Source organism: Podarcis liolepis (assembly GCF_965112155.1).
Source record: "Podarcis liolepis genome assembly, chromosome: 8".
NCBI classification, from domain to species: Eukaryota; Metazoa; Chordata; class Lepidosauria; order Squamata; family Lacertidae; genus Podarcis; species Podarcis liolepis.
The window spans coordinates 23,299,484-23,321,089 of NC_139560.1; the positions used below are offsets into that span (position 1 = coordinate 23,299,484).

The 21,606-nt window shown below is 43.5% G+C and overlaps 2 protein-coding genes across 3 annotated transcripts in view; one reads left to right on the top strand and one right to left on the bottom strand.

Annotated features, from left to right (window-relative positions):
• Positions 1 to 374: 374 nt before the first annotated feature.
• The window catches only part of VPS13B (vacuolar protein sorting 13 homolog B), an 883,035-nt gene continuing 861,803 nt past the window's right edge, over positions 375 to 21,606 (bottom strand). Inside the window, exon 18 of one of the 2 annotated variants that reach the window (XR_014529192.1) lies at positions 375 to 1,181. The gene's annotated coding sequence lies outside the window, so the exon portion shown is untranslated. The remainder of the gene's footprint in view (positions 1,182 to 21,606) is intronic. The other variant, XR_014529193.1, reaches the window with a different exon arrangement.
• Positions 10,745 to 20,438, top strand: ZNF706 (zinc finger protein 706). Its single transcript, XM_083517520.1, has 4 exons — positions 10,745 to 10,899; positions 15,876 to 16,012; positions 17,744 to 17,849; positions 18,250 to 20,438. The coding sequence occupies exons 2-3, from the start codon at positions 15,878 to 15,880 to the stop codon at positions 17,837 to 17,839; spliced, it is 231 nt and encodes a 76-aa protein (XP_083373646.1). The 5' UTR covers positions 10,745 to 10,899; positions 15,876 to 15,877; the 3' UTR covers positions 17,840 to 17,849; positions 18,250 to 20,438.

Sequence of the window (21,606 nt, forward strand, 5' to 3'; positions counted from 1 at the left end):
GCAAGGCCGTGGCTCTCTCCATTTCTATTACTTGAGGTTCAGCAACAACCTCCTCCTTTGTCTTCTGCACAACTTGCCCTGTCAAAGCAGATTCCTGGGTTGGTTCCTGAGTGGTTTCTATATAGGTATTCACTGTTTGTCCAAAATTACTAACTGCAACAGTCATCAAATCCATCTTCTCATGTAGCTGTTCCAGTAAAGCGCTTGTCTTGCAAAAAGCAAGCACTAAGGCTTCTTCTGAGCACATTCTTGTTCAAGGTCAATGTCTGGTTCTCACGATCTTTAATCTCTACAGCTGTAGAATTCCCCAGATCGACTCCAGCAACATTTTCACAAGCTCCCTCTAGAGGAAACAATTTCTGTTTGTATCCGTCTTTTTAAAAGCAGATCCAGCAACAAAATTACTTTTGTTTTTCAAATATTTTGTTCCTTTTAAATGCAAAAGGAAACATTGGAATCAATATGTTTCTCTTTTTAAACTATTTGTCAAGAAACATTTTATTCACAGTCAATGAACTTCCCCAAAGCGTCTGTCTCTGGCACCCTGCTCCCAGGTTCAAGACGGTGGAAATTTATCTTTCTTTACTCTCTCTCCTGCAGGCTTAAACAATCTAAGATTTCCCGCCTCTTCTCCTGCTTCCAAGGGGGGTTGGGTAGTTTTAGCTGATGGAGATTTAGTCCTTTACAAACGACTTTCCAGACTTTAGCTTGCAATGTCTTTGCTTCAATCTATTTACAAAAGCGGAAGGCGGACTTCCTGTTTAGAACCTTCCCGCTTCGGTGCCAAATTAAGATGTTTCATAGTCCAATTTTCCGTTCTACTCACGGGTAGTTGTTTAAAGTCCAATTGTCCACAGGAAAAAGTCAGCGCTCTCCGGCAACAGCAATGCGGCTTCACTCTGTGAAGAGAGCAGTCGATTCGAAGCACCGCGCCGCTCACCCCACGTCGCTCCAGATCCCCGAAACCGAGTTTCCCCGCGAGTAGGGGAGGCGCAAAAGGTGCCAGCCAAATCCCACGTCCACAGGCTTCTCCCGCCTGTGGTTTTTAGTGGGTCTCCGCCTCGCCGTGGCGGTCCAGACCCTAATTTCCACGAAGCGGATTCCTCCCGGTCAGAGGAAATCCGCCATTGCCGGAGGCGCTAACCCGGAAGTCAGATGTTCTGTTTCTTCAGACACCACCACTTAAAAGTGACCCCTTTTGAAATTTTAAATCAAGCAATCCCAAGCCTAAGTAAAAAAAATAAGACTCTTGTTAGTACGAGTATATTCATTTCATCCTTGATTTGGGTCGAACACAACAGTCACCAGAAAGGCAGCTGCAATATTTCACAAACAATGAGAAGTGTGAACAGGAAATACATGCCTTCCTCAATTAAAATAAATTAATAATTATGTGATTACACAGAAAGGTATGTGGGTAGATTACTGAGAATGATGGCCCTCCTCTTAAAACTGTACTAACCAGTTTAAGAACTAAGCTGCATTTTTCTCCTGTAAATAATTTCCTTCAGTCAATGATGGCTAAGTACACCAAAGTAAAGAACAAAACAACAACAACAAGATATTATTTATACCCCGCCCATCTGGCTGAGTTTCCCCAGCCACTCTGGGCGGCTTCCAGTCAAGTGTTAAAAACAATACAGCAACAATACAAAGAAAGTTGAAGCAGCTCACTGCATTTGGTACTTGCATTCTGTTCTATAACCCATGAAGACACTCAGATCCCCAACTCACTGATGAAGTAGGGTCAGTGATTACCTTTTTCTTCCTTGAAAACTAGATAGACCTGAAGCAGGAAGTTGGAAGAGTGAAACTCTTTCCCACTTCCTCTTTCACCTCTTCTTTCTTTTCAAGACTCAGATTAATTCTGCTGGCTCTGTGCTTTCTCTCTTTCTGTCTCTTGGTGGTGCAGTGGCGTAGCGTGGGTTGTCAGCACCCGGGGCAAGGCAAGTAATTTGTGAGTGAGCCAGGTAGGGGCAGAGAGCTGCGAGTGCGAGCGCGCCCCCCCCAGATGTTGCACCCGGTGCGGCCGGCCCCCCCTGCACCCCCCACGCTACGCCACTGTGGTGGTGGGGAGGTTGATCAGCGGGAGAGGGGAGAGAAGCGACCAGAACACTCACTCAAAAATCCACATGCATCTAAAGCCCTGAAAAAGTTGGCAACCCCTACCTGATACGCTTTATACACTATATGCTTGATTGCACGCCGGGGAGAAGCCAGATGGATCTAATAAAACAGAGCTGGAAGCTTTACTTGGAAGATCAATCAACCAAATATGTAATTGATTAATCTGTGTGAGCCAATTTTAATTTGTAGGTCTGCAAGAAGAGCAAACTTGCTCACGTTTTTGAGTCCATTATTATTCTCATGTGTTATTATAACAGATAATCAAAACTAAAATTGTTATTTTACACTTCCTCCAATATGTCAGAAAGCCGCTGCCACGAGGATCTCAATAATGAGACAACTCCAAATGGAGGAGAGAGCCAGCAGGAGAAGACTTACAAAGAAGGCACTGCAGCAGCTTAAAGGAGAAATGGCTGCAGTAGAGGCAACAGTTTTAGCTATAAACACAGATAAGAATAGGCATGTCGAAGAAGCAGTGGTTCAGTAGGAGCAGGATGTAGGCCTGTCATCGGAGGTCTTCACCTGGCAAGTGGCCTTTCTCAACAATTGCAGCACCCCAATTTATAATCAAGTATTTTAGGAGTGCACACATATATGCAAACAAGACATGTTCACTGCTACAGCTCAGGCCTCAGTCCTGTTATTTGAACAGCCAGCCACTTGGCCAATTTGCTTGCTGGTCACACTTAGTTTGCTTTCTCCCCTACATCCCATTAAGTAAGCCAGCCATGGAGCCAAGCCAGGCCACAGCATTGAGGCTTAACTTGGCCTAGGTGCTGCTGTGAAGGTCTAAGCGCTGAGCCCGCCCTCCCAACCACAGCCACCATGCTCTCTGGTAATGTAGGTCATGGCAGGCAGAGCAGGCTCCGTCAGGCTTCCCTGACCTCTGCAATTTCTGCACCTGCCTGCTCATCCTCTGAAATCAGCATTTTCATCTATTAGTTTATTTGGCCTACTGCCAGATATTAAGTCCCATTCTCATGTGTGTCTGCCAGGGGGCAGGGAGAACTTGTCCTTTGTGTGACTGTGAGTTTGTCTCTGCAAGCTTTTTGTGCCATGCACAGGCATGAAAAGGTGTGCATGTCTCCTGTATGTGTTTGTGTGACATGTGTGCAGAGAATGAGATTGGATGAAGTGAAAAAGTGGAACCATCCCTGACCATGTAAAGCTGAAAACGTCAACGAAGGAATGTGTGAGACAGTTGCCAAGTGGGACAAGTTGCAAATGCAATGGTTAGGCAGGGAAGAAGTATGTGTGCGTCCTTGAAGCAGACCAAACAAAGGATGTGGTTTATCTGCATGCCAACATTTGACCCACACAATCGACAGTCTTTCCATCCAAAGCTTCCCACATTACTTTCTTAATGTTAGGGAAAGAGTTGTCTGACCTGTCTTCTAGCTGTTCAACCTTGGAGCCAGCTTTAAAACTCTTCTTTCCTTCTCCTTCTCTAGGCCATAAAATTGGTGTCTGCCCTCAGTTGTTTCACTTCTCTGCTATATAGTGCTACCTCTGGTTACAAATTTAATTCGTTCTGGAGGTCCATTCTTAACCTGAAACTGTTCTTAACCTAGAATCATAGAATCATAGAATCATAAAGTTGGAAGAGACCACAAGGGCCATCGAGTCCAACCCCCTGCCAAGCAGGAAACACCATCAGAGCACTCCTGAAATATGGTTGTCAAGCCTCTGCTTAAAGACCTCCAAAGTAGGAGACTCCACCACACTCCTTGGCAGCAAATTCCACTGTCGAACAGCTCTTACTGTCAGGAAGTTCTTCCTAATGTTTAGGTGGAATCTTCTTTCTTGTAGTTTGGATCCACTTCTCTGGAGCAGCAGAAAACAACCTTTCTCCCTCCTCTATGTGACATCCTTTTATATATTTGAACATGGCTATCATATCACCCCTTAACCTCCTCTTCTCCAGGCTAAACATGCCCAGCTCCCTTAGCCGTTCCTCATAAGGCATCGTTTCCAGGCCTTTGACCATTTTGGTTGCCCTCCTCTGGACACGTTCCAGTTTGTCAGTGTCCTTCTTGAACTGTGGTGCCCAGAACTGGACACAGTACTCCAGGTGAGGTCTGACCAGAGCAGAATACAGTGGCACTATTACTTCCCTTGATCTAGATGCTATACTCCCATTGATGCAGCCCAGAATTGCATTGGCTTTTTTAGCTGCCGCATCACACTGTTGGCTCATGTCAAGTTTGTGGTCAACCAAGACTCCTAGATCCTTTTCACATGTACTGCTCTCAAGCCAGGTGTCACCCATCTTGTATTTGTGCCTCTCATTTTTTTTGCCCAAGTGCAATACTTTACATTTCTCCCTGTTAAAATTCATCTTGTTTGTTTTTGCCCAGTTCTCTAATCTGTCAAGGTCCTTTTGAAGTGTGATCCTGTCCTCTGGGGTGTTAGCCACCCCTCCCAGTTTGGTGTCATCTGCAAATTTGATCAGGATGCCCTTGAGTCCATCATCCAAGTTGTTGATAAAGATGTTGAATAAGACCGGGCCCAAGACAGAATCCTGTGGCACCCCACTAGTCACTCTTCTCCAGGATGAAGAGGAACCATTGATGAGCATCCTTTGGGTTCGGTCAGTCAGCCAGTTACAAATCCACTGAGTGGTAGCATAGTCAAGACCGCATTTTACCAGCTTCTTTACAAGAATTTCATGGGGCACCTTGTCAAATGCCTTGCTGAAATCAAGGTAGGCTACATCCACTGCGTTCCCTTCATCTACCAGGCTTGTAATTCTGTCAAAAAACGAGATCAGGTTAGTCTGACATGACTTATTTTTCAGAAATCCATGCTGACTATTGGTGATCACAGCATTCCTTTCTAGGTGTTCACAGACTGTTTGCTTAATGATCTGCTCCAGAATCTTCCCTGGTATTGATGTCAGATTGACTGGGTGGTAATTATTTGGGTCCTCTCTTTCCCCCTTTTTGAAAATAGAGACAACATTTGCCCTCCTCCAGTCTGCCGGGACTTCGCCTGTTCTCCAGGAATTCTCAAAGATGACTGCCAGTGGTTCTGAGATCACATCTCCCAGTTCTTTAAATACACTTGGATGCAGTTCATTTGGCCCTGGAGACTTGAATACATCTAGACTAGCCAAGTATTCTTGTACTATCTCCTTAGTTATTCTGGGCTGTGTTTCCTCTGCTGAATCATTTGCTCCAAATTCTTCAGGTCGGGCATTGTTTTCTTTATTGGAGAAGACTAAGGCAAAGAAGGCATTGAGGAGTTCAGCCCTTTCTGTGTCCCCTGTTTGCATTTCACCATCTTCTCCTCTCAGTGACCCCACGGTTTCTTTGTTCTTCCTTTTGCTACGAACATACCCATAAAAGCCTTTTTTGTTGCTTTTAACCTCCCTAGCAAGCCTGAGTTCATTCTGTGCTTTAGCTTTTCTGACTTTGTGTCTACACGTGCTGGCTATTTGTTTGAATTCCTCTTTGGTGGTTTCCCCCCTTTTCCATTTTTTGTACACATCCTTTTTTAATCTTAACTCAGTTAAAAGTTCTTTAGATAGCCACCCTGGCTTCTTTAGGCACCTTCCATGTTTCCGTCTCATTGGTATTGCCTGAAGTTGTGCTTTTACTATCTCCCTCTTAACAAACTCCCAGCCATCATGAACTCCCTTTCCTTTTAGTATTACTGTCCATGGGATCTCACCCAGCACTTCCCTAAGTTTTATGAAGTCGGCTTTCTTAAAGTCAAGAAATTGAGTCCTAGTATGCTTGGCTGCTCCTTTCCGCTGTATAGTAAACTTCAGAAGAGCATGATCCCTCGCGCCTAATGATCCTTCCACTTCTACCCCACTAACCAAGTCATCAACATTGGTTAGGACCAGATCTAAAATGGCTGTTCCTCTTGTTGCTTCTCCCACTTTTTGGACAATGATGTTGTCTGCAAGGCCAGTGAGGAATCTGTTTGACCTTATGCTCTTGGCTGAGTTTGACATCCAACAAATATCCGGGTAATTGAAGTCCCCCATTACTACTATCTCCCTTCCTTTTGCATGCTTGGCCATCTGTTCCAGGAAGGCATCATCTATGTCCTCCGTTTGGCTTGGGGATCTATAGTAAACTCTAACAATGAGGTCACTGTTATTCTTCTCTCCCTTAATTTTGACCCAAATGCTCTCACTTTGGCTTTGAGGTTCTAAATCTTGGATCTCTTCACAGGTATACACATCCCTGACATATAACGCCACTCCTCCTCCTTTCTTGTCTGGTCTGTTTCTCTGAAATAGATTGTCTCCCTCCATTATTACATTCCAATCGTGGGACTTATCCCACCAGGTTTCAGTGATGCCTATTATGTCATATTTAGTTTGCTGTACCAAGAGCTCAAGCTCATCTTGTTTATTTCCCATGCTTTGCGCATTAGTGTACAGACACTGAAGTCCATTAATCATTCCCCCGTGTCTCTTATTTAAGGATTTTTTCCTCCCACCACTAGGTCTGCGTGCTGTTTGCTCCATTTGGTCTATGACATTTGGATGATCATCTTCATCAATTGATAGACTCCTACCTTCAGGAGCACTGTCTCCCTCCCCCACATTAGTCAGTTTAAAGCCCTCCTGATGAGGTTTCTGAGATTTTCGGCAAAAACATTCCTCCCAACCGTTGTGAGGTGCAGCCCATCACTTGCCAGAAGTCCATCTTCAAGAAACTGCAGTCCGTGATCTAAGAATCCAAACCGTTCCTGTTTACACCATTTGCGAAGCCAGCTGTTCACTTCCACTATTTTTCCCTCTCTCCCTGGGCCACGTCGTTCAACTGGGAAGACAGATGAGATGACAATTTGTGCATTTAATTGCTTCAATTTCCTGCCCAGAGCCTCGTAGTCTCTTTTGATCTTCTGGAGGCTATTGCTTGCAGTGTCATTGGTTCCCACATGAACCAAGAGGAAGGGGTATTTGTCAGTGGGTTTTATGATTCCTTGCAGTCGTTCAGTTACATCTTGGATCTTAGCCCCAGGGAGACAGCACACTTCCCGAGACATCTTGTCAGGCCCTCAGATCACTGCTTCTGTTCCCCTCAGTAGGGAATCCCCTATCACCACTACACGCCTCCTCTTAGGTTTGGTCGGGGTTCTTCCGTGAGCTGTCCGTTCCAAGGTCGCCTGCACATTCCCTGAGGACTGACTTTGCTGCTCGTCTTCATATACCTGATCGACTGTAATGAGGGAGAGATCCTCAAATGGAGTCTGCTCTTCGTCTTCCATGCTAGGGGAGAGGACCTCAAAGCCTGAGGTACCACTTTAGCTAATGGGGCCTCCCGCTGCTGTCGCCGCACGATTTCTGTTCTCATCCTGAGGTAAAGTTCTTAACCTGAGGTACTACTTCCGCGTTAGCGGAGTCTGTAAGCCGAAGTGTTTGCAACCCAAGGTGTTTATAACTTGAGGTACCACTGTACTTGAATTCCATAAATTATGGCCTTTGTCGGTTCCTCAGGCTATTACTTTGAGCACTTATCCTAGCTAACCGCACTCTGTTATTCCCATTGTTGTCCATTTTGGGCAGCTACTCTCTTCACTGCTGCTAGAAGTCTGTTAAGTTCCCTCTCCTTTCAGAAGAGTCAAATGGAATGTTAAATTTTACACTATGATAAACAAAGCTCTTGCGTAATTAGATACAATGGCACGATTGTGTCACAGCTATCGGACGCAAGGAAGCAAAAGCTATTTCAGGAATGGCCACAGACAGCACGTTTACAAAAGCTAACCATGGTACCCAAGAACATGCTGGAATGCACTGCCATCTGTCCCATAGTAAGCATTCATAATTCTACTGCCTATGTTAAACTGGGCTATAGTAGCTAGTTTAGGGAGCATTCCTATGGAAGCTAGTATGAATCATAAATTAAGCCAGCTTAATGTTACAGCAGACTCGGTTCATCAGTGGCTGCAGCTACCTGGCAGAAGGAAAGCAAGCCTTTAAAAAAACAGTGTTGGGTGCCAGATTATGTGACCAAGCTGAATAGGCTTAGGATCCAGCCTAAGTCCTCCCTTTCTAGTCCTAGTCCCACCATAGCCCAGGAATGCCTTTCACCAGTCTCAGCTCATTCAGCTGAACTGGGATGAGCAAGTTACGCCAATGTATATTTGGCTGAGCTGGGGTGGGGGACGTAATGCCAGCTGAACTGGGAATCAGCCAGCTGAACTGGAGATCTGCTGTACCCTAAGCTGCCTATCCCAGGAGATTTTGTCATAGGCTTGCCTCCATAGTGCTCTTGTGCAGCAGCACAATCCTAACCACATTTACTCAGAAGTCCTGTTAAATTCAGTGGGGCTTTCTTGCAAGTGAGTGGGGTTAGATTTTAATACTTGCAGCTGTATAATTTGCTTCTTCCAATTATTTCTGACTAGAAAATTTGTTTCCAATATCTAAGCATATTATCTGTCATTTTAATCTCTCCTCAAAAATCACATGAAAAGGGTATTGGAACAGTTCCTTCTCTGTTATATAGCTTGCCAAATGCATTTTTATTTGGTCATATTTCTGTGGAATTTATGATATGGCCTATGCCACAATTAGCTGCTTGCAATCTGTTATTTTGCTTCAGTTGTCATGAATGGAGGCCAGGGGGAGAAATCTTAAGATTTTTAAGGATATCCACTTATTAATAATATTCTTCCTCTGGCATCATAATTAATTGTTATTTCAAATGGGACATTAGACGGAACTATGTCATGCTAAAATGCATGAAGGACTGAGATAAATGATGACATTACCCCAAAGTGGCAATTTTCTGATGTCAAGAGTTTGGAGAAATCCAACTGTTATCCATGGTTAACTATGTCAGTTAATTTCAGTGGGTCTTCTCTGAGCGGAACTTTAAATAAAATCCTAAAACTCTTCCCACTGAGAGAGTTTATCATATTCAGCCCTGTGAGGCCCTGCCTTTGAAGAGAGCTACCCATTTGGTATCTTCACTGAGTGACCTGGAACTGTCCAAATAGGCCATGCTAATGTGGTTGTGTCCTTATGCCCATCCTAAAGTCAGCTCTTATCCCTATATATTATAGGCAATGGTTACATGAGGAAGAAATTGTCCTTTCTTTCTTTTTTACCTCTGTAAACAAGGACAGCAATAGGAAAAGAGCAACTGAGGATTTGTTAATCTTATGGATTGGTAAGTGGCTGAATAACAGGAAGCAGAAAGGAGGAATAAAGAGGCAGTGTTCATAATGGAAGAAAGAAGCGGGGTCTCCCTGATCAGTGCTTTTTAACTTGTTTATTAATGGTCTGGAGACAAAGGTGAGCCATGGCCAAGTGGAAAACACCCAATTATTCAGCGTGGTAAAAACAAAAATGGATTGCAAACAATTTTGTTTAGGCATGTCTATCCTTAAATGTATATGTTGACACATTTTGATTTCTTTTTAGTTGACTGCTTTGTTTTTTAAACGTTTAACTGTTTTTAGTACTGTACTTATTTTACTACTTCTTCACACAGCAGTTACACTGTAGCATTTACTTCCTCTTGATGGCTACAAACTTTTAAGTTTGGGAAGGGGATTAGGCAAATTCATGACGACTTATTTCCTCCAGGCCCAATGTCTCTATATCAGTTGTGGGGCTACAGGGGTGAGGCACTATTGCACTTGTGGGCTTCCCAAAGGCATCTAGTTGACCCCCATGAGGAAAAGGATGCTGGGGAGACCACTGGTCTGATTCAGGGTTTTTCATTGTGTGACATAAATTTGTCAGACATTTCCTTACTTGACCTCTAAGAGCTTGGACAGTAAGATCTGTTTGACAGAGGAACAGATCCCCTCGGGAGGAGGTGGACTCTCCTTCCTTGGAGGTTTCTAACCAGAGGCGGGAGAGCCACCTGCCATGATCTAGTGGAGATCCCTGTATTGCAGGTTAGACTAGATGAAGCCTTGGGGTCCCCTCCAACTCTGCAATTCTATGAACCGGAGAGTTTGGCTTTCTTTGATTCCCCCACGCTATGTGCCGCACGCAGCAGCAGCTATTGTCAGGGGAAGAGTCAAGCTGACCTGATGATAAACATCAAGGAAAGCTGAACACAAAAGCCAGCACCATAAAAACCAAGAGAAGGATCTTTACACTTGCGCGGTGGGGGAGGCGAAAGAGAGAGATATTAAAAGCAGCAGAACGTCGTTTGTTATTGCGGCTGACTAAAGCTTCACAAAGAATGCATTATAAAAGACCGGCATTTCGGGTCCCTTCAGCCGGCCGCCTTCTTCTTCTTCTTATGCCACGGCTTGTTGTGAGGAACCGACTTCCCCTCCCCTGCGGGGCGGCTTCCCTTCAACCCGCCATGATGCCCCAACGGGCGGGAAAACCGTCGCTTGCCGACTGTGACCCTGACAGACAGGAAAGCGGAGGGAAATGGTGCTTTGGAGGGAACTCCGACAGGCCCCGCCGCCACCTCGGCTTCCTGCTCAGGCCAAGCGAGAGGCCTTTCCTCCGCGTTATGTAATAGGGAGGCACCGCCATTGGCCTGGTCCGGGCGCAGCAACAGCAGCAGCCGCCGCTGCCGCCGGATGAGGCGTTGGCGGGAGCGGCCTGGCCTGGCTTGGCCTGACTCTCGGCTCTCGGCGGGGAGGGGCGGCGCGTGCGCACTTCGCCGCCGCCGCCGACGGACGGCGAGAGAGACTCCGTCCCTCTCTCTCTCTCACACACACACGGGCTCCTCCATCCTCACGGGCAGGCGGCGGCAGCTGCTGCTGCTGGGCCGCGCGGAGCCTTCCGTAGCTGTCGACGGACGCCTGGCAGGCGGGACCCCCACAGCCCGGGTAAACGCGGAGGGCGAGGGCAGGGGCTCGGGCGCCGCCGCCGCCAGGCCTCGGGGGCGAGGGAGAGAGAGGAGAGAGGCCGGCAGCCTGTTCGGGGCGGGTTAAGTCTCTTCCACCCGAGCCGGGCGGCGGCCGGAGGGGTTTATTTTTCAGTCCCGTTCCCCCCCCTTTCGTGGGGAAGTTTCCCCGTCCCGGTGGGGGCCGAGAAAGGTAGAAGAGACCCCTCGTGTTTCTTTTGGGGCTGGACACATGGCCGCTTCTTTCACGGACGGGAAGTTTTTTTTTGGGGGGGGGGATTCGGGAACATGGTGGTTTCCTTATGGTTTTGCCTTGTGGTGGCATTTCCCATTTGTTTGTTTCCCCCGCCTTTAAAAAACCCAAACACGTTTAGGGTGAGGGAAGGGTTGGGGGGGGGGTTACTGTTAGGCCCCCGCCGGAAGGTGCTGGGTATGATGGGATTGGGTTGGTTTATTATATTTCTATGCCACTTTTCGTTCAAATGAATCCCAAAGCGGCTTATAAATAATAGTAGCATAATGGAACACTACACATATAAATCATGTAGATAAATGGCTATGGGGGTTGACTGTCTGGGTTTGCCTGTTAGAAAGTTGCACTTTCTTACATAGTGCTGTGAGGTTTTTGAAATGGGCTTTTTCACCTTAAAAAAAGCCCTGACCAGTTTTGCAGTGTTTCCTCTCTTTAGATGATCCCCGGCTTCCCCTAGTTATCCATGTAACAGGTTTACTGGCAGCACCAAATTCACCTTGAAAGGGTGAAGTTGGTAAATGATACGATGTTCGTCTTCATTGAAGTCATGATGATCTCTCTTGGAAATAAGTTTTTAGCCAGCTGTATCAAGGATAGCTGGACAGAGTGGGAAACCAGGCATGAAGGTGGTGAGCTCCCTCTTCCTTCCTCCAGTTAGGGTTCTTGCACTTGACTGTGCAAAACAAGAGGATTTGTATTGCGTTGGCCACTCTTGGCCTCATACGCTTTCATGCCAAACACCATTCTTGGCACACTTTACTCTTTGTTGTTTCATTTCTTTCCTTGCCATCACGTGTTGGAACTGAGTCTGCTGTTCGCATCAACATTTGAAACAGCTTAAAATCAGGTTGGAATGCTGTCTCTGCGTGTGTTCCTTGGTACAGTAAGGATTAAAAATTCTATATCATAAGAGTTTGATTGAAGCTGAATGGTAAATTAATCTGTGTTGTGCTACGTGTGTAAAAGGCAGCTGCTAGTATCAGACCTGAGATATGAAACCTCATTACCATTTGTTACTTGGTCACATGCACTGGTTGTTTTCCGACTTGGACATTTCCGTCTAGAAAACAAGTTCTTATGCAAGTGATATGCTTGACAGCTTAATCAGAATCTTATTACTCTATTTTTGTTTCTTTACCTTTTTGTACATTCAGCTGCAAAGGCCTGTTCATTTTTTACCCTTGTTTGTCTGATTAAGTTAAGAAGTGGAAACAAGTCTGCAGTCTCATGAGTTTGGGAAAACTGCATGTTGTATGCTCCGTACTCCAAATACAGTGGTGCCTCGCAAGACGAAAATAATTCGTTCCGCGAGTCTTTTCATCTTGCGATGTTTTTCGTCTTGCGAAGCACGGTCCGTCGCAACTGCGCCTCTTCAAGCGGCTTTAAGAAAAAAGCACAAGACGTTTTCGTCTTGCGAAGCAAGCCCATAGGGAAATTCGTCTAGCGAAGCAACGCAAAACCGAAAAACCCTTTCGTCTAGCGAGTTTTTCGTCTTGCGAGGCATTCGTCTTGCGGGGCACCACTGTAAACCTGACTCCAGCGGGTGAGCTAAGTTAGTGCTAAAGCAGGGGTGAGAAGGGAGCAGAGATGATTCCTGCACTTTGGCCACTTCTAGGCAAAGAGATTTGCAGGTGTCATTCACACTTTATAATGTGTGACACTTGCAAGGCTTGCTGCTAGGCTACAGAGACTTGCTGCTGGGTAGCCCAATACAAACCATCATCTAAACCAGGGGTCAGCAAACCTTTTCAGCAGGGGGCTGGTCTACTGTTCCCTCAGACCTGGGGGGGAGCGGACTATACAGTGGTACCTCGGGTTACATAAGCTTCAGGTTACATACGCTTCAGGTTACAGACTCCACTAACCCAGAAATAATACCTCGGGTTAAGAACTTTGCTTCAGGATGAGAACAGAAATCAAGTGGTGGCGGCGCAGCAGCAGGAGGAGGCCCAATTGGCTAAAGTGCTGCTTCAGGTTAAGAACAGTTTCAGGTTAAGAACGGACCTCTGGAATGAATTAAGTATGTCACCAGAGGTACCACTGTATTTTGAAAAATAAATATGAATGAATTCCTATGCCCTACAAATAACCCAGAGATGCATTTTAAATAAAAGGACACATTCTACTCATGTAAAAACATGCTGATCTGGCCCAATCGCCTTCTAAATCCGGCCCGACTGTCTGCGGGGTCTATGAAATACCCTGCAAAGTCTGCCCAGCCACGTACATTGGACAAACAAACAGACGAATAAATGCACGTATCGCAGAACACAAGAATGCCGTCAAAAAAGAAGAAAAAACTTCCTCTCTTTTCCAACACATGAAAGAAACAGGACACGAAATTAATTTTGCAGATTCCAAATTGCTCTTTAACATGGAACATCACCACAAGAGAATAATCATGGAAGCCATCGAGATAGAGAAACACCCTCACAACATGAACAAGCGTGACGACACGTCCCGCCTGCCAGACATCTGGAAATTAGCCCTCCCCACAAAAACCGACACCAGAACCAGAGGCACACAGAACGCCATCACCAATCAACCACACCAGACCCAAACCCAGACCCTCTCCACAGATAAATTACAGACACCATCCAGTAGCCAAACCATAGTGGCACCTCCGGATGCTGCACCCCCCTGCAATCCCTACACAGATCTGGCTGGCACAGGGCACAAAACCACAGCTCGCCCCTATACACGAAGCCAAGCCAGAGCACAACTAAGTGCAGTACAGCCATCTTCTCAGAAAAACTCTTCACAAGCTCAAGAGGTCAAGACACGAAAGCTTTAGCAACTAATCCACACTTAATGACCCACCTAAGTGGTACTCAGAATATCACTCAAGAAATCACTCAAGATATCCCTCAAGTAATTAAGGAACAAAAGAAGAAAAGGCACACCAACCTGGGAACTTCCTCTCTGCCCAGAACGTTGGAGGCTATACACCACACCCCCTCAACAGTATTTATAGGAACTCAAACACTGAGATCCTGCTCTGTTCCAGTAACAAGAAGCCGAAAGCACCAGCCTGAAGATGACGAGTGAGACCTCGTCGAAACGTCGCCTAGACACCCCAACTCTTACACGGGAAGACACCCGAAGACACCAAAACCTGCATTCCTGTACCCGTGAAAATCTACGAAAGCATATATATATATATATATATATATATATATATATATATATATATATATATATATATATATATAATACCTTCAAGAGTACACTGGGATAACCTAGATGTCTTGGAGAAGTGTAGGCAGGCTCTGGTTGTCTGTCACTCTTCAGTCTTCTTGGTCTCTTGCAACAAAACACTGTAAATGCTCTGAAACAGCATATTGTGACAGACTCTAGCTTCATGTTACACACTTGCACAGTGATACAAGGAGCAATCAGAAGTAAACCAGAACTGGGTGGAAATTATTCTGAGTTCATATGTTACCTGGGGAATGAGCACTGGCTATAGTGTGGGAAAGAATTACTAGGTCACTTTTGATGGCAAACTTAGACATTAATGTACATCTTGCTCAATCATAAAGCTCCCTCGATAATATAGGACCATAATGATACGCTCAACATAACCTACCCCATAGAGTTGTTTGATGAATAAGAAGGGATAACATCATACCTGCTATCTATAAGTACTTGAAGAAAGGGTGGGGTACAAATCAAGAATATCTCTTGGTGTAAAATATAAAAAGGAAAGTTTTCCTGCTTTGTAAGCAAAGTGTCCTTGGTAAATGTATTCCCTTCTCTGTTTGCCTTGTGATATGAATGTGGGTGCAGAGACATGTATTTGTAAGGGAGAATTGGAGTATTTTTGTAAACATTCCAGACCAATTTAACCCATTGTTTCCAGTAGCATCTGGGGTGTAAGACATTTTTCTTAATAAGCACCCCCCTTTTGTGTGTGTGGCTTTTTGTGGCTGGTCAGTTCTTGTCCCTTTATTTTCAACTACAGTAGTGAGTTCTGAAATACTATTATCCTAGCATAGCTGACAAATAACTTCATAGAGGCTAGAGTTCTCCCAAGTCTAGTTGGAGTAATAAAGGTGTTGAATTCCTTGTGTTCTGTGACTGATTTATATCCGTGTGAATGGAACAATGTGTACTTAATCTAAGAGTACCTTGAAACAGTATAGGGCTGTAATTGGGCTGTCACCAAATCATTGGCTGTCAGGAGCAGGGAAGCGCACAGCAGTAATTATGTCAGGACACAGGATAGTTTTGTAATTTGACCCAGGACTACCAGTTTCAGTAGCAGCCATGTGTTTCTTCTCAAATATAGCACCACCTTCAATTGCTCTAACTAAATGGAGGGGTTTGAGCCTGAATTCTTTCCTCCAAATTCCTCCTCCTTGTAACAGAATAAATATTCTCTTAGTTGTAATCTGTGGAACCACTCTTGTCTCATTTATGGGAATAAATGATGGGGCACCTATGCTAGTTGTGAGGAAAGTACCTGGGCAAGTAATTACAAAAATAATTTGTTTGGGGAGGATAGTTGGTCCATATCTGAAAGCAGCTTGTGCTTTTTCTAGATGGAGGCTGGCTCTTAAGAAGTGCTTAAATTCTATGGCTGCAATCCTAAACACAGTAGTGAGCAAATTCTTTTAACTTGAAGCCATTTATTTCTGAGCAAATATGCCTTAGATTGCTCATATGGTTCAGTCTGCTATAATGCCTTTTGCACTTATTTTTAGATATGGCTCGTGGACAACAGAAGATACAGTCACAGCAGAAGAATGCCAAAAAGCAAGCTGGGGCAAAGAAGAAACAAGGCCATGATCAGAAGGCTGCAGCTAAAGCTGCTCTAATATACACCTGCACCGTCTGTAGGGTAAGAGGCTTTGAAAATGAAGCATTGTGGCAATCTTTCCAGGCCCCAAGTTTGGCTCGTATGGAATGAAGCTATGGAAGAGACAAATAACATCTATGTGTGTTGTGTGCTACATATGCACTCTAGGTGGGGAATTGATAATTTGACTCTGGATTCCCTATGCTCTTTTTCCTTCAAATAATTCCCTAGAATTCCCTTCTCCATAGGCAGTACAGAAGAACCTACATAAAGTTTTAAAACACCCCTTTGCATTGTCACTGGCTATTATATCAACTTGTGCCTCTTTGTATGAGTTCAGTCTCCTGCTACTGATTTCAGTTGTTGGGTATCCTGTGTTAACAAGCCAAAAAGGTTACATGGCAAACACTTTAATCATGTATCAGATGAAGGTGTATGTTATCGGTAGTGCCTATCATTTCTGCAACACTTGGGGAATTGCATGCACCTTGCTTTGAAGAGTTGGAGGGTGTGACAGCATGCACATGCAGTGTCGTAAATCAGTAGGTTAAGGTGAAGGAGAAGGAAATGGGAACATCCTCACTTTGTGGGTTCCTGGGCAAGAGATTTCTGATTTTTATTTATTTATATGCTACCCAACTAACAGTGTGTCCTCTGGGCAGTTTAACAACAGTGTGAGACTCAAGGCAGCATACAGTTGAAAGCAGATATAATAACATAATTGATAAACAATAGCAATAAAGTATACTGCAGAACAGGGTATGATAAAAATGGGCAGGATGGACAGACAGATGTGTGCAACGAGGAGTAAAAAATGGAACAGGTACTGCTTGGATAAACAACTGAATAACAGTGCAGGACTTGGTGAAGCAGGGATTTTGGTCAAATACTGGGGGGAGACTGCTTGTTACATAGGGACCTGCCTATGTTTCTATACATTGCCAGCATTTGGTGAGTGCCTTGCTTGTAAGTTTAGCCTTATATTTAACCACTAGTCTAGTAACCTTTGGTGACCAGGAATTGCATGCTGATTTGGGAGTCGGCTGGCAGGGGTGGTATGAATTCTCCCTCATCTGCACCTACTGTAAAACCCAGGTGAGCTGTTAGAAAAGGTGAGCCCCCTCCCGTATGCCCATCACCAAAAGTCGGTTCTTGATACCTCTTCCCTTTAATACCCAACCGGCTATTTTTAAAATGATGGCTCCCCATTTGTGGAATGCTCTCCCCAGGGAGGCTCTCCTGGCACATTTATTACATATTTTTAGGCACAAAGGGAAAACATTTCTCTTCAACCAGGCTCTTTGCTATTGAACAGTCTCTGGCCTTTGAAATGTGTTGAGGGAGGATTATTTTTTATTATTATATTATGCATGTTGTGTTTTTATATTGTAAAGTGTCCTGTGATCTTCAGATGAAGGGCAGTATATAAATGTAATAAATAATAATTTTGTACTTCCCAACAGGCAAAAACTAAAGTTAAAACTGAATTCACTGGTTTCAGGAAGGAATACCCATGAAATACTAGCCAAATAGCAGGCAGGGAGGGGACATAATTTTATGTGCAATTTGTGAAAAGGATAAGAATTGAGTAGGAATGAGTAGGTAGAACAAAGCAGGGAAGTTAGGAGGTGGCAAAGAACGAGGAACAGTCCCTCCAAAATCTGGCTGCTCTTGAGCCAAAAACCCTAATGCAGTCCTTTAGGATTCAGGGAGAAGAAGCTGTATTTGTTTGGGATTTTGCCTTGCATAAAGCTCCATTCTCTCCTTAATCAGACACAGATGCCAGATCCCAAGACCTTCAAACAGCACTTTGAGAGCAAGCATCCGAAGACTCCGCTCCCTCCAGAACTGGCAGATGTTCAGGCGTAAAAGCTCACAGGTGAATGCTTAGCATTTAAGTTTTGAATTAAATAAATTTAGTATATATCATAAGTAAAACTGCATCAAATGGATTTCATTTACAATATAGGTTTTATGAAAATTGGGAGCTAACTTGAAGCATAAACGATTATTTTGGTTTTGTTGCTTGTCATATTTAGAACTTTATTTTGATATAGCCAGGGCATTACATAGCAACTTGGAGAGTTGCCAAAATTGGCAACAAGTCTGTGAGAAGATAAATGTGTGTAATCTTCTAATTTTGTTGTCTTTATCTGCTGCAAGGGTTCAGGGAGGTTCAGTTCATTTAATTATGAAATGACATTACATTGACTCATTAGATGCTAGTAACTCGATGAGACAGTAAGACTGTATTTAACAATATTACTCTTGTGTTGCAGGTGAATTCATGGAACCTATTGACTCTTCTACTGTCAGACATTGCATAACAAACCTGCAGCTGCTTTTCTAACAAACTGTTGATCAGCAAAAATGAAGGGGCTATAGAAACATTCATATTTTTATGCTGTTCCTCTTGGGCGTCATGTAAAGATGAATCTATGTAACTGTACAGTTGTGCCCTACTTGGAAATCTGAAAATTGGTTCATTCTTAAATTTTTTACAGTTGTAATTATATTGATGTTCATATTGTGTAAAATAACTCATTTAATAAAATAGTACTTTGATTTTACAATATCGCAGGTAAAATACTTGTAGAAGTTCTGTTTTCAATACCTGTTTTATTTGCCTTACGAAATCCTAACAAGTGGACTTCTCCCACAGCCAAAAACTAAATGGTGTCATTTGCTCTTTAACATTTATTACTGTTGAGTCCACATTAACTAGAAAAATCTTTCTCCATTTGGTATGCAACTTGCTTTGAGCCTGGTTATTTTCTAAAACACTTAAATGTCTTTGACCGAAGTAGTGTTTTCTTTCAACTCTGTTTAGTTTGGAGTGCCTGCTCTACTGACCCTTATGAAATTTCATTCTTGTATATAAATGAGCTTTTACCTTAAATTTATGCACTGGAGACAAGTGCAGTACCAGTGAATCCTCATGCTAGGTGGCAGGCTGGTGGAAGTATAGTAGAACTGAACTTTTGTTTTGGTGTGATCTGAATGATCATATTTGCTATAGCAAGTTAAAATAATTTATCTCTGTTGTGAAGTTCCACTGTGGAAACTCTTAAATGCACCTATGAGAAGTCAGCCACACTGGCTACATTAGTGTGTAAAAAATGACTACTGTAACGGTTTCCTTGTTTGAAAGCAAATGTTAAATAAATCTGTTTCAAAGAACAGGATGGCACACAAAATGGAGATAATAACTAACAAAATGGAAATAATAACTAGCTGAGCTTTGATTAGTTGGAACCGATGAATGGTAGCAGGATAGGTGTTACTTTTTTCCTATCTTGCAGCATTGGTTTATGTCTGGACTACCCAAATTTCATTTTGAACTCGATTCTAATGTCAGATGCAGCGTGCCCATATTTTGGAGCTCTGTCTTACTTGCTTTTTACTGGAAAGAACTGCAAATCCATTTTATGTTGGTAGCAGATGACTGACATGGGCGTTATTGCTTTCCCATTGATTGGATATTTGGAAGGAAATATTGACCAACTTCTCTTTGCTTTGTGCCTGGGTCATTTAATCTTTTAAACAGTTAATTCTTTACTTAAGCATGCCCATGCAGGTTGCACATTTGATACGGAAAGGTAAATAGCAGTTTGTGCATTTGTTAACCCATCTGATCTATGCCATTTAAGTTCATCTGCCTTTACTATAGTCATTCTGGAATGAATCTTCACAGTTTTGTAGCTGTCATTGCATTGTACCCCTGACATTAGAATGTAGCCTTTTGGTTCGTTTTGTTTCCTCACTTGATAATTACAGCCTGTTCATCATATGATAGCTAGGTCCCAGTAGGCAAGAAATCTGCCTTCCAAACTGCTGTGGTATGCTTAAATGTTGAAACTGAGTGCTTTTTAAACTGAAAGACACTTGTTCACTAATTTTTACTTTTAGTAGACTGTTTTTTTTGGGGGGGGGGTTTAAAAAAACACGCCACCTTTAAATAAGTTCATTCCTAAAGCTGATACTTGTCATGTATTATTTCTGACCTCAGAGCAGTAAATAAAAGAGGGTTTTCTTCTAAATTATTTGGGAACAATTAAGCATAAGTTTCCTACTAGCTGTAGGACAACTGACCCATTTATATGCAGAATTTGCATTTTTTTTAAAAATGGTTGTCATCAGTAGCATTGTGTTTATGCACTGAGCAAGTTAGATCTTGATTTTGTACACTATACCAATGCTGTTACCAGCAGATAATTTGTTTTCTAATCAGTTAAAAGCCACCACAGAATCTTGGAAGGTCAACACACATGGGAGCTAACATGCGGGGTGGGGGGAGAGAAAACTGAGGTGGTAGGAACCTTGAATTCTCTGTGCTGAGTTAAAGAGATGGGGATAAATGTGGAAAAAATATTCTTTCCAAATCTTGTGGATGGTACCCTGTTAATCCTGGATAAAGACACAATTGTGCAGTGTAATGTGTCTGATTAAAATCTTTTAAAAAGCAAAAGTGTAAAATGTGATATTTCCTGCCTACTTAAAGCAAGTGTCATTTTATTAAAGCTTTGATGCTAGCTGGGCAGCTTTAGCAATTTGTTTAGTACAGGGAATGGAAATGACAGCAAGCATTTCACTCAACTCTCTTAAGCACGAATAACTTGGGTTTGGAAGCACCAAGATAAGGTAAAGTAACATCGCAGCAAAAGTCCTGGTGAATTGCCAAAAGTGCTTGGCTGTAATGAACAGATGTTTGTCTATTGGTTAAGTCATACTTGAAATAAACAGGATACAGGGTTGTATCCAGCACTGCCATTATGCTTATGCAGTAGACTACTGCACGCACTATGGAACTTCCCTCTCCCCTGCCATACAATCCCCTGCACCCCCCCAAAATCTGTTCTAGAAGTTTTGGGGACCCTATGGTACAGATTTGCGAGGTACGTAGAGATGAGAAGAGCAGATTCCATTGCACAAGGTCACTCTACGCATGTAGCACTTGAGGCAAACCCATAATCTTGGGGAAAATGTGCTATTGCCGTCACTCAGTCACATCATACAAAATTGCTCATAGTCATACCAACGTTTCCAGCACTATATGCATGTAGATTTGCTGAAACAGCATTCTCTTGTGAAAGAGTGTGAATACCTAGTCTCTGGAATGCTGCCTAACCTTGAACTCTGGGCATTAGCAAGAACCCTTGTGAAACTTACATGTATAGTGTCAAATACTACACTGTCAGGCAGGTTTTGTCTCTTAACAGGCCAGCTAAGCTTTATAGGTCATATCAAGTACTGGGTTCTTTCTTCACTCCAGCTACGTGCTATCTAGGTTCTTTTTTGCCTTGCTAGGAGAACAGTACAGCTGCAGCACTCGGATGAAATTGCATGTCTCGCTGCAGAGATCTTCAGGGGATGACTACACAGCATGCTTGGAAGATACAGACTTAATGCACTTATTCATTGGGTGGCTCAAGTTACTCTGGTAGCGATTTGCACATCAACCAGGTTATGACTTCCTTAATGCACGACAGTTTATAACATTTGCAAAGGTAAAATCTAACATCTATATTCTTCAAAAGGGCTGAAAGCTGCCAGGTGTTGGAATATATTTTGGAGGACTGTTGCAAAGTTGATAGAGCTCATTGTTTTCTGTTGCTCTGGAGGGGAGAATTTGAACC

Excerpts from the sequence above, each read along its gene's own strand:
- ZNF706 (XM_083517520.1), top strand. The coding sequence starts at position 15,878 with ATGGCTCGTGGACAACAGAAGATACAGTCACAGCAGAAGAATGCCAAA. Across the intron at positions 16,013-17,743 it reads ACACCTGCACCGTCTGTAGG|ACACAGATGCCAGATCCCAA; the intron begins GTAAGAGGCTTT and ends CTCCTTAATCAG.